General features: G+C 34.8%; 1 protein-coding gene across 3 annotated transcripts in view; it reads right to left on the bottom strand.

The window, feature by feature from the left end:
• Positions 1–13,751, bottom strand: part of ROCK1 (Rho associated coiled-coil containing protein kinase 1) — a 163,433-nt gene that overhangs the window by 92,322 nt on the left and 57,360 nt on the right. For all 3 annotated transcript variants that reach the window (XR_010343642.1, XM_012445002.2, XM_012445003.3), the window contains exons 3-8: positions 7,106–7,206; positions 6,420–6,557; positions 3,279–3,454; positions 2,094–2,178; positions 643–787; positions 178–316 (exon numbers count right to left, since the gene is read on the bottom strand). Coding sequence is in view for 2 of the 3 variants with exons in the window: in XM_012445002.2 (XP_012300425.2) it covers positions 178–316; positions 643–787; positions 2,094–2,178; positions 3,279–3,454; positions 6,420–6,557; positions 7,106–7,206 (784 nt within the window). In the remaining variant the exon portion in view is untranslated. The remainder of the gene's footprint in view (positions 1–177; positions 317–642; positions 788–2,093; positions 2,179–3,278; positions 3,455–6,419; positions 6,558–7,105; positions 7,207–13,751) is intronic.

Here is a 13,751-nt window from a genome sequence, read left to right as displayed (position 1 = left end):
AAAGACATCTAAAATATCATAAAATTACATCAAGTTTCACTGTTTTATGCTTTTGAGAATGGTAGCATTTATATTCTAACAATTTACACGTAGAAGCTCAGATATAGACCTTAAAAATGGAGCAGCAAGATGAAAAGTCCTCAGAATTAATACAAGTTCCATTTTAAAATTATTTACCTGTCAGTAAGGAAGGCACAAATAAGATTTTTTGCTTCTTTTGATATGTCATTATCATCAGGAAAGGTAAGTGAATTTTTATGGTTCATAATTTTACTGTAAGTTCCAACCAAAGAATCTGCATAAAAAGGTGTATCACCTGAAAAATTGATAGAGAAAACAAAAGCAAAATGAAATACATTTGAAGAGAGTCAGTTTCAAAGAGTCAAAGTTACCTGTTTAAAAAGATTAGGTACATATTAAACTAAAAACATAACACCTAATATCTAAAAAGAACACATCACAAAGTTGTTCAAAGTCTCTAAATACTTTTAAAAACACATATAAAATAGGTTTGGATCATGTTTATTTCCCACAAACAAAATCAACATTGCTTAATGTAATAAATATTGTATTAGAAAGAGCCAAGTGGTGAGTTTTGAGATGAACAGCTATAATAGAGACATAAAATCTTTCTTTACTCACCTACAAGCATTTCGTATAAAAATACTCCAACCGACCACCAGTCACATTCTCTTCCATAATAACCATCACCACCCTGGGATTTTAATACCTCAGGGGAAATATAATCAGGTGTTCCAACTGCTGTATCACATCGTACCATGCCTTCCTAAAAAGAATGGCAGGTCAAATTTTGAATTAGGATATAAAGTCTCAATTATTTAAAATGACTTTCTTATTAATATAACCTATGGAACTCCAAATCTTTGAGCTATAAAATATCCTACTATATTAAAACCTAATGCAAACCTCACAAAAATTAAAACAGCTTAATCATATACACATTACTATATATACACCATATACATATATACCAAATAATGTATGTGTATATACATGTGTATGCATATACACACACATGTGTATTCACATATATACACAAACCAATGATTTATATTTTGTAATAATGTTCACTAGAAAGACACATTGCCACCATTTATTATTCCCCAAGTTGTGCCAATATCATGATCTCAACTGCCAATAACAAGTACGTAAGCCAATGCAAATACACTGGGGAACTGACAGGATGAGGCATTTTATAACATATTGGTATAAACGCTGACTTAATTATTTTCTACTAAAATACCTATTTAACTATGTTTAAAACCACAAAGGAAACATACAAAAGTTGACTGTACAAATATAAAATGGAGAAGCATATGTATGGGAAAAGGGCATAATAGTGTGTAAAGCACAGTGAATATCTATTTGATATGCATTTTAATGGCCCTCCCACACCAAACCTGAGGGACTTGTTACCTATATTAGCTGGTATTAATGAAACAGAATTATAACTAAATGTACACACAAAAGTTCTCATGCAGTGTTCCCTTCTAACCAACAAATTTTCTATTAAAATAATAAATACAACTTCTTGACTACTGTTCTGTGGTAAGTTTCAAAGAATATAAACTGCTTCAACTGAAAATAAAGTGGCCTACTTGCTCCTTCAGCTGTGTATATGTTATTATATAAATAGTGAGGATGGGTATTTTTTAAGACTCACTGCTAAAATAAGCAGTAAAATCTTTTATATGCTAACAGAAGTCAAGTAAAACACTAAAAAATACACACATTACTGAAATCCAATTTTTATGAAAATCTAATTTTAACACTGGCATAAGTATTTGGTGACATTTAAGCTAATTCCATTCCTAGTTACCAGTAGTGTATATTAGAGTTGTTATGAAGGATTTAGTAAATCTGGCAATCCACATTTACCCTAAATAGAGAGGAAAAAATAAATGACTAACAAGTTACTAATACAACATTGAAACCATGGTATCTAGTTCAACAAATAATGTCATATCAATTCTGGACAAATCCAGCTGTGGTTAGTAAATTCTTAAACCATTTTCTAAAGCAGCCATCTATCTCAAATTAGCAAAAACTAAATTAAAATCTAATTAATTAACCTTATTCATCTTCATACAAGTACCAAAATCTGCTAACTTCAAATGTCCAGATTTATCCAGCAGCATGTTATCAGGCTTCACATCTCTGCGGGAGGAAAAAAATAGTACAGTATTTTCTGAAACAGATTAGACACTGTAAAAATTGTATGAGGCATTTATTTTAGGTCAAGCAACCTCAATCTAAGTAAGGCCATCTTTGATCTATATGTGTTCTCTATCCACATCATAAATTGAATTTCATCAAGGAAACTTTATATGCTAATGCCTCAGAATAAAACATATATATTCCCTTTTAAGTAGAGTTTGATTCTTTCAGAGGGAAAGTCAAATTGTTTGAGAGAGACTGACCATGAAAAATATAACACTCAGACACAAAAGGTAATTGAAACATATTAAATAGATAAAAATACATAAATAACCCCAGGGCAGGGTCTAAGTCGCTTTCATTTTTATCTCTGACATGTAGGCAAAGCAAGTGCACATAGGATTCAAGGAGTGTTTGTACAACAAATGAAACTATTTTTCTAATGAATAAATATGACCTATTCACTAATTAAAAGCAAATTAAGTTATATATTTAAAAAATTAACATCAAAGTGTTTAACTCCTGGTATATACCTTAGAAAACTGGTTTACAATTTTTACTTTTCAGAATGCCAATTAAAGGCTATATGATCAGATTAAGGGATATTAAAGAATATATTTACATCAACATTAAATTGAAATGCTAAAATTATAAACTTCAAAGTCTGGAGTTCTTTTTCTTTTTTTTTCCCCCCCTTTCTGAGATGGGATCTCATTCTGTCACCCAGTCTGGAGTACCATGACTCAATCTCAGCTCACTGAAACCTCTGCTCCCAGGTTCAAGGGATCCTCCCACCACAGCCTCCCAAAAGCCAGGACCACACCCATTTTGTTGTTGTTGTTGTTTAATTTTTTTGTAGAGATGTGTTTTGCCATGTTGCCCGTCTGATCTCAAACTTCTAAGCTCAAGAGATCCACCGGTCTCAGACTCTCAAAGTGTTGGGATTACAAGCATGAGCCAGCACCTGGCCAAAGTCTTGAGTTCTGAAATGCCACTCATGTCATACAGAAGACTGGGTGAATTGAGAGTAGGAAACATTGAAGTTATTTTTAGCTATTTCCTTCAACGAATGAGAAAATGTAAAGCACTTTTATCTTTACCTATGAATAAAACCCATGGAATGGATTGCATCCAATGCAAGAACTACTTCTGCAGTATAGAATCGTGCCCATTTTTCAGGCACATCATAGTTGCTCATTAAGTTTACAAGATCTCCACCAGGCATGTATTCCATCACCATGTAGAGATAACGATCATCTTGGAATGCATAAAAAAGCTATACAAATAGAAAAAACAAACAAAATACATTCATTAATGTTAAACAAAATTGTTTACTTAAAAAGTGACAAAAATACTAATAAAAGATTTAATAAAAAAATTACAGCAGTGGCAAGTCTAGTTTTTTGGTTTTTTTGTTTTTGTTTTTAAAAAGACAAACATAAATGCCACAAAAACCCTTGTATATGCAAAAGGACTATAACCTGATTATTCAGAAGAGTTACATGGAGACATATTTTCTTCATAACTTTCTATACTATTTGAATTTTTTTTACTGATAATTTTTTTTTAACTATAACATTTTCAGTAAATATACAAACCTCCTAGGCAAAGAAATATTGTACTTCTAATTTAACTTGTGCATCAGTGGAGTCTACTATTAAATTTATATCAATATCACAATGCTCAAGAAGTCTTTGATAAATTTGGCTTATAGTTTCAGCTGTTTCATATTAGCTGTGTAACTGGTAATTTGCTTAACTTACCTGAGTCTCTATGACTATAATCTCTTCTAAAAGACTGTAGTGACTATACTTTAACTTTTATACCTGCTGCTTAGTCAAGCATCTGGATGCCTGACAGTTAGTAATGGCTTAATGAAGTCGTAATGAACCAAATCATAAATCAATCCATAAAGTAGGGGTGCACCTAACAGATTAACTGTCTTTCAAGGTTAAGGGTTGTTAAAAAAGATTACTGAATATGGAAAGCACTTAGTGCAACAGATGCTCAACAAATGACAGCAGTCAGAAGGAGGAGCAGTAACAGCTAACACAGAAGTAGGAGGAAGGCAGTGGCTAGGGTTAAAATAGTAACAGTAAAATCCACTAATGTGAAACTGGTAAGAATATCAGGCATAAATATATTATGTGACCAGGGACCAAATAAAAAGAAGGGCAAATTTATAAAATAGCATTTTAAGTAAAACAGTAAGAAGATGATCTCTAATTTACCCAAATGTTTATCTTAAAATCTTATTAATATTTCATTTTTTTCAACAGTGTTTCATAATTTTAGGTATAGATTCAGTTACTTTATTTTTTTGTAGAGGTTTGAGGGGGAGGTCTCACTATGTTGCTCAGGCTAGTCTTGAACTCCTGCCCTCAAGTGATCTTCCTGCCTCAGCCTCTTAAAATGCTGGGATTATAGGCATGGGGGCCACCACATCTGACCTAGACTCAGTTATTTTAATATAAAAAATATATTTGGGGGAAGAGAGAAGGATAAGAAAGTGCATTTCATGACTATCCCAGATTAAAGTATACAGTTTGTCATTTGGACTCCATAAAGAAATATTGTTAATTTGGTGAGAGTTTTACCCTATTTATAGACAATATATTCAGAGACATAAAGCTCTGAATACCTAAACTGTAAAAAGCACTGAAAGTAACAAGTATGTTATATATCTTTTAACTAACAGTCACTGAATATTAATGTATAAATGGTTGTTAGCCAGTGGTGAACACATTTTTGGTAGTCTCAAACTGGTGTATGGGGTGGAAAGAATTGCTACTGGCATCTCCTGTGTACAGGTCAGGAATGCTGCCAAACATCCTAAATAAACACACTAGTAATTGGAATAATGTAAAGGACAGCCCCTGACAACAAAGAATTATCTGGCCTAAAATGTCAATAGTACCAAGCCTTATCTACACAGTTGATAAAAACATATCAGGCATTTCAAGTTTAGAAGTGCTATGGCATAAACCCTCAACATTTTCCATATCCTTTTTATTCCAATTACTGGTATGCTTTTTAAGGACAGTCTTCATTATATATTATAAATCAATCAATCACTCAATCAATCACAAATACACATTAGAAAAAATGATCTACGCCAGTTTAACTTCCCCCATATAAAATTTTACATTAAGGACCCCAATATTTAAGACAGATAAGACAGGAAGCTGAACTCACAAAAGGAGAGAGAAAACTCAGAATTATAATCTACCCAAAACTCCACTTGACCCCATGACTTTGCCTAAGGTACCTCCACGATTGAACATAACCAATTGAAGAAAACTTTCACACTTATGAACAAGGAAGCTGTAGCCCAGAGATGTTAAGCAACATGGCCACAGCTTCAGAGAAAGGCTTATGGCAATCAAGACTAGGATCTATAACTACTGTCTTCTAGTGTATTTTTCTCTCTACTGAAAACCTACAGACAAGTATTATTTGGTGATCTAGCTTAACTCCATTTCCTCTCACTTTCCCTTCATTTCCCTTATTATCTCCTCTTTACAAAATAAGAGACAAATAAATGAGGAGACAGTTAAATAAAATGAGAACCTCATGTTTTGGGGAAAAAATTCAATATTTAATTAAAGTATCTATTTAAATTTTAATAATATATGACTTCCCTCAAATCTAAGTAGATTAAGTTTTTTATATCTTCTGTATTTCAAAATATGGAATTTAAAATTCTGTTTAAATTTTACATTTATTTTTTATTTTGAGACAGGGTCTCACTCTGTCGCCCAGGGTAGAGTGCAGTGATGTGAACACTGCTCACCGTAGCCTCAACCTCCTGGACTCAAGCAATCCTCTTGCCTCAGCCTCCCCAGTAGGAAGGACCAAAGATGTGTACCTAATTTTTTAAATTTTTTGTAGAGATAGGTGTCAACATATTGACCAGGCTGGTCTCAAACTCCTGGGTTTAAGCGATCTTCCTGCCTCATTCTCCCAAAGTATTGAGATTATAGGCATGAGCCAACATGCCCAGCCCAAATTCTACATTTAAATTAAATTTTCTATGTATAAATTCTACAGAAACATACTTACTCTGTTTTGGCTTTTCTTTCTAGAAATGATTCAATAAAAATAAATTTTAAGATTTAAAAGATAATTAGACAATTTTGTAACTGCCAGTAAATTCTCTATTACTATTCTAAAAAACTAAGCTTCTCAGATGTTTAGTTACAAACTAATACAAGAATAATGAAAGAGTAGCAAAATCATACCTGAACAACCCAAGGACTGTTAGCAAAAGCCATGATGTCCCTTTCTTCCCAGAAAAAAGCAGAATCAGATCTCTTAATCATTTCAAATTTGCTGAGAAGCTTCATAGCATATACCTTCCTGGTGGATTTATGCCTTACCTTTAAAATTAAAAATTGAAAATGGAAAATAATGAACCTTTTATTAACAGTTAAAGCTCAAGGTTTCACAGAACAATTTACTAAGCACTTTTAGTACCTGTTAAATAATTTAACCTTACTGTTTTAGCTGTTTTTATTTCTTCACTTCTGCCAAATTATTCCAAGTAGCTAATGTCAAGACTTTAATTATCGGAAGTAATGTTTTAAAACAATCTTTATTTCCTATAAGATACGTTTACCCCCCACCCTGCTATTTTAAGCTGCTTCCTGTTTATAAAGCTTATTATTTCTATAGCATTTTAGTCTAATATTAGGAGCAAAGATTTATCTTCGGATGCTTGAGACTTCTTCTCTGCCATAGATACTTCGTGAAAACACTTCCCACTATGGCTGGATTTGACACTAGGCTTTCATACTCTTAGGCAACAATATCTAAAGAAACTTAAGAATTCTATAAAAACAATATTTTCCCAAATAATAGGTTAAACACACAAGTGGATTATTTTAATTTAATAAAGTCCTTTTGTAATCTCATTAAAATAACCTACCAATTGAACTTCTCCAAATGCACCTCTACCAATCACCTTCACTACTTCATAATCTTCAGCTTTCATTCGTAAATCTCTAATTTTATTTATTGTGTCTTTATCTGTATGAAAAGAAAAGTTTATCATTTTAAATCACTAAAGCATTATAACTACCACTACTTATTTACATTCAAGTTCTTGAGAAACACAATGAAAAACAACAAACTTAATTAAGAATTATTTGAAAATATGGTAAAACTTGAAGCTATAAAATAAATGTTCAATGTGCTAAGATTTTTAAAAATAAATTCCAGAATAACTTCATTATAGCTACTAAAGGGTTTTTTAAATATGACTTAATAGAATGTTTTAAAAACAAATATTACACTACAAACAAAAACTGAGAATAATTAGCTAATTAGTTCCTAGTATTTTAAGTACACATCAAATCTGAATTTAGGAACCGTGATTAGATATTTTAGATTAATACGGAATAAAATTTTCTTTTCATAGGGTCAGTTTTAGTGATCCTTTAAAAAAAAGATGTAATTTAAGATATTAAAGGCAAATATACTAAAAAAAAAAAAATCACAGTTAAATTTTCCAACTGGCAATCTTTAATATTTCTATCATTACATTTCTCTATTTGAACCTAGATTTTAACTTGAAACACATAGTGAAAAATTACTGCAATTATTTATATAAACCTGTCATACTATAAACTATAATAATTCACAAATCCCCACTGGACAGATATTCTAATTCCTAATTTGGTCATAGATTAAAATAGGGCTATTTTAATCCACATGGGTCAACACTGGCATGAGATTACATGGAAAAGCTTCACATTTCAGAGTTGTACAAAATACAGAACAGCTATTAAACTTCAGTTCTATTTCCTAATAAGAGCTGCATTAATTCTTGTTTTTCTTTTCAAATGTACATTTAAACTCGTGTTTGCGTATTTTATGACCAATAAATACATGCAACAGAGAGCAAATTTCTAGTTATAAGTATATTTAATTTTAATATCCACTTCAAGAAATCAATTAATTCACTGCACAAATATTTGTATCTCCCACACATCGAGCTGTACAACATTGGAGATAAATAAAGGTAACTTTAAAAAGTAGTTCCTACCTTTAGGAGTTCAAACTCTAGTAAATGAAACAAAAGCAGACAATGAAAAAAATTTCAAAAAAATGTAATAAGGAAGATAAGCATAGAGCGTTTTGAGTACTAAGGAGGACACCTAACCAAAGCCCGCCAGGGTGAGAGATAGCTAGGAAGACTTTCTGGAGATGATGGTACCTGAAACAAGTCTAAACTGAATAGTAGTCATTAGCTAGGTGATAGAGAATGAAAGAAAGAATAGGCCAGGCATGGTGGCTCACACCTGTAATTTCAACACTTTGGGAAGCTAAGGCAGGCAGATTGCATGATTCCAGGAGTTCAAGACCAACCTGGGAAACATGATGAATCCCTGTCTCTACAAAAAGTATTTTTTTAAAAAATTAGCTGGGCACAGTGACAGTTCCCTATAGTCCTAGCTACTCAGGAGGCTGAGGTGGGAGGATCACCTAGACCCAGGAGGTAAAGATTGCAGTGGAGCCGAGATCACACCAGTGCATGCCAGCCTGGGGGACTGAGCGAGATCCTGTCTCAAAAAAAGAAAGAACAAACAAACAAAATAGGCAGACAAGCAACATAAACTAAGCACAGTGGAACTGTATCTAAGTTCTATGTTGCTGGAGTATCAAGTTTGTAGTAAGGACTGACAGAAGAGGCTGGAGAGCCCCAAATAAGTTCAGGTGCTTGAACTTTACCTGTCAGCCAGTAGTTATATTAATAAAATTATTATTTAAGTATCAAAAACTGTTTTCACATTAAAGTTTAAAGTAGCTCTCTCTATAAAATAGATCAAAGAAACTGCTCTTTTCTAAAGGGGGTTAAAGGTGTCAGACAAGAGATAGAGCCTCATCTACTTTAGGCTCTTCCATAATATAGCCCTTGAGGAATCCTTTGGAATCTGCTGGGAACTGAGAAGCAACACTACTATGGGAAGGAACCCATGAAAGGAATTACGGTGGATAAAACAACATAGTCAAACTTACACTTCAGGAAAACTACACTAGGGAATCTGTAGAAGATGAATTCAATAAAGACAAGACAGGAGGTGGGGAGAATTTTAAGAGTATTATAATACCCTAGATGAGATAGAAAGTTCTGAACCTGGGTAATAGCCTGTGGGGTTGAGAAAAGATTCTTGGCTCTAGCTATATGAGGTTTCGAGCCATAAATAGGCTGTAAGTCATTTGAAATGTAAAAGATCTTTCTACGTTCTACTGCCTTGGATTTTAGCTTGTCCTAATGCAGGTTTACATGCTAATAAGTATAAATGCCTCTGTTGGATGGCTTTCAATCAAACTGAGTTTCTATGGCTCTAGTTTTCCTAGTTCATCTCACTAAGGGTCCAACCTAGAACTAATCAAGAACTTACTGGTAAAAGTCTAAGCATTAGACTTTAGTTTCCCAAACACTCAGGACCATGTATTCACACCCACCCAAGTCTCAGGATCCTAAACAGAAGCCTATCTATTGTAAAGTAGTCATGTAGGAGATCCACTCCTGGTATATGGGTACTATATAGCCTGATCTTTGTAGGCTTATGGCTTCATTGAGACAGAAAACAATGTATGCACTACAACAGGGGTCTCCAACCCCTGGGCAGACCTGTACCGGCTCATGGCCTTTTAGGAACTGTGCTGTACAGCAGGAGGAGAGCAGTGAGTGAGCAAGCATTAACATCTGAGCTCCACCTCCTGTCAGATCAGCAGTGGCATTAGATTCTTACGGGAGCATGAACCCTACTGTGAACTGTACATGCAAGGGATCTAGGTTGCACATTCCTTATGAGAATCTAATGTCTGATGATCTGAGGTGGAGCAGTTTCATGAAACCATCCCATCTGCCACCCCCCAACCCCCACCCTGTCCATTGTCTTTCACAAAACTGGTCCCGGTACCAAAAAGGTTGGGGACTGCTGCTCTAAAGAAAAATAATAAGTACACAAATAAATATGTAACTCAATTTCACATTGTGATACAGATTCTCAAGAAAATAAGACCAAGCTTTCCCAAGTCTGTAAGCACAGACTATACATATAGGCTAATTCTTCAGTCACTTCAAACTCTGCATTGATTCCTCAAATAAACACAAGTCAAGGAAAACAACTCAAAATTGGTTTTTTTAATTGACTACTGATACTACTCCCAATGCCCTCAATTCTTTGAGCAACCATTCTTGCCCAAAGGCTAACAGTCTTAGGCAAGTTTTTCTCTCTGTACACATTTGTTTGGCTGCTGCAATCACAGACCATCACTGAACAGCTCTCTCTGCTTGGCTAATGAATAAGCCACTCATACACTACGTAACACTGCAGCCTCTTTTCTTTCTTTTTTTTTTAAGTCTGTGTTTCTTATGATCATTTTTCTGTATGAAGAAATTCTACTGGGATGAGATACTCTATTTTAAACATTCTATTTTTTCTGAGTGCTACTGTCCTATGAGTCAGGAAGATCTTACTGAGTGCTCAGTCTGCAAATGTATACCGTAATCCTTTAGCACAGCTATACTGCCTCTGCATAATTTTTTTAAAAATGCTTTGCCACCTAACTTGATAAAAATAATCCTTACTCCACTGTGCTTCAAAAGGACAACATTTGGGCTGGGCATGATGGCTCACACCTGTAATGCCAGTGCTTTGGGAGACAGAGGAAGGAGGATTGCTCAAGGCCAGGAGTTTGACATCAGCCTGGACAACATAGCAAGACTTGTCTCTACAAAAAATTTAAAAATTAGCCAGGCTCATGGTGGCATGCATCTGTAGTCCCAGCTACTTGGGAGGCTGAGGCAGGAGGACTGCTTGAGCCCAGGAGTTCGAGGCTACAGTGAGCTAGCAACATGTCACTGCACTCCTACCTGTGCAACAGATTGTTAGGGGAGGACAGAAAAGGACATTTGAAGTATACTTTTCTCTTCTTGCTCTGACACAATGTGCATGCACTGGTAATAAAAAATAAATAAAATGTTGTGGTATGGTGGTACATATAGCACTCAAAACTGTCAAGTTGTAACAGCATCACTGTGATTTCTGCTGTGCTGAGTGGCAGTGTGAAGCAAGGAGAGCATTACATATGGTCTCTGTTGTAGCTACTCAGCTTAGCTGTTGTAGAACAAAAGCAGCCATACACATTTTTTAAAGTGTGGGAACATCCCAAGAAAACTTTATTTATGAACACTAAAATCTGAATTTCATATTATTTCATATTCATGATGTATTATTCTTTTGACTTTTTTTTAATCATTAAAAAAATACAAAAAATATGCTTAGCTCATGAGCCATAGTGGTGGGTCAGATTTGGCCTGTGGGCTGTAGTTCACCAACTCCTGCTCTAATAAAACCCAGCAGCCCTCTGACGACACTGCTTCCCTACAGCTCTCAAGTGGGAACCTTTACTTTTCCCCAGGCCTTAGACTACTGACCCTGAAAGTGGAATAGATGAACTCCACTGCTATCTCCACATCCCCACCCCTAAATCTGCCAGCTTTGATTTTCATTGTATTAGGTTGTATTTCCCACCTCTCATTGTTGCTGTAATCCACTGACTCCCAGAGGTCACCATGTCTCATTGCTAGACAATTTTACTTCCTGATTTACCAAACTTCTCTCCAATATTCTCCTGTTTTAATTATTAATAACTTTAATATACCAACAGATAATGCTTACAGTACTGGCCTCTCAACACCTATACTTTTCTCCTTCAATGATTTTGTCCTCCACCTTAACATTACCTTGGTCACTCATTTCCATGGTCACATAGTAGACCCTGTCATTACTAGTAATTATAATCTTCTCACAATTTCAATTAGAAAACTTACACTGTCTATTACTCTCTTATAGCTTTCCTGCTTAGTTCCTCTAGTATCTTAACTCCAACAACACCCCAACTCCACCAGCACGTCCAATACGTTGATCCTACTCCATCCGTACTTTTCCTGATTGTACTGATAGCCTCTCTTTCCTACCTACCCAGCTTAAATTACATGGTCAATTATTATCATCACTCACTTGCATATACCTTTAATGTCATGAGTTCTCTTCTGCTTCACCTTACTTAGTTTGGCAAAATGACAATCCTATTATAGTTATATCCAACTCTCCAACTACTCTATGTCAGCACCCATGGAGTTGAATATGTCTCAATAAATACATAAAATCACAATGATTGATCCTATTTTAAAATTCATAATCACAAACATCAAGCTGGCCCTCAGTTTTGGCAATCCTAAATTTCTAGCCACTCTCCCACTCTCCTAGAGACACATTTCAAGTTTTCTTCTTTCTTCACACAACTCCCACAACTCTCCCACTGATCCTCATTCACAGATAATGATCTTGTTGGCTACTACCCTGAAAAAAATGAAACAATCAGAAGAAAACTGCCACTGATTTACCACCACTTATACACTTAACTATCAGCATGTATAAGCACATGTTTTATCTCTTCTTCTTTTACTATGGGAGACTACTCCTATCTTTAGTCAAACCATCCACTTGTGCACTAGTTGTCATTCTTTTTCATTACTGTAGTTCAAGGACATTGCTCAAGTAATTCTCCCTTTCTCCTCTATTACTAAGCTTTCCCATTCTTAAATGTATCCCACCATGCTGTTTTCTCTCCCATCTTAAAGAAACAAAACAAAACAAAACAAAAATCTCTTGATCCCATTTCTCTCAGCAGCTACTGTCCCACTACTCAACTCCCCACTGCAGCAAAATTTCTCAAAAGTTGTCTATACTCTCTGTGACTAAATATTTTCTCCTATTTGCTCTAAAACCCACTTCAGGTCAGCTCTGGCTCTCACCTTTCTTTCAAAACTACTTGTCAAAGTCACAAATGAGCACCATGTTGCTAAATCCAATGACCAATTCTCAGTCCTCATCTTGATATATCAGTGGCTTTAACTGTCTGATCACTCTCTTCTGATACACATTCTTTACTTGACTTTCAGGACACAACATTCTTCCAATAATACTGAAGATTTTATTTTTCAACCTCAGTAGTTCTCAGTTGCCTTGGCTGTTCCTCCTCTTCTCTCAGATTTCTTAAAATTGGAGCATTCCAAGGCTCAGTCCTTGATGGTGTTTTCTTCTCTATCTGCACTCACTTCTCTCGTGGGCTTTAAAAACCATCTACATACCAACTTCCAAATTTTTATGTCTCGTCTAGACGTCTCTCTAAACTTTAAACTTATATATTCAATTACTTTCCAAATAATCCTCTTTTGAAACACTTCTCAAATTTAATGTGCCGAAAACTGAAGAAATATTCCCACCCAAAACTTACACCTATGAGTCCCACACATTGGTTCAATTTTGCTCAGGACAAAATTCTAGGGGGCATTCTTGACTCCTTTTTTTCTTATACTCCACAGCCTATCTTTCAGGAAAATATGTTGGCTTTCTCTTTGAAATTATCTGGAATCTGATAACTTCTCACCCTCTACATTGCCGCCATGCTAGACCAAGTCACCACCATCTCTTACTTGGATTACTACAATAGCCTATTAACTGATTTCCCCGTGATATTCTCAACACAGGGTT

The sequence above is a fragment of the Aotus nancymaae genome, unplaced genomic scaffold (genome assembly GCF_030222135.1).
Source record: "Aotus nancymaae isolate 86718 unplaced genomic scaffold, 86718_ANA_hifiasm-v0.15.2.pri h1tg000020l, whole genome shotgun sequence".
In the NCBI taxonomy this organism is placed as follows: domain Eukaryota; kingdom Metazoa; phylum Chordata; class Mammalia; order Primates; family Aotidae; genus Aotus; species Aotus nancymaae.
Note: the sequence above shows the minus strand (reverse complement) of the source record. Positions and strands in the feature narration are given on the sequence as shown.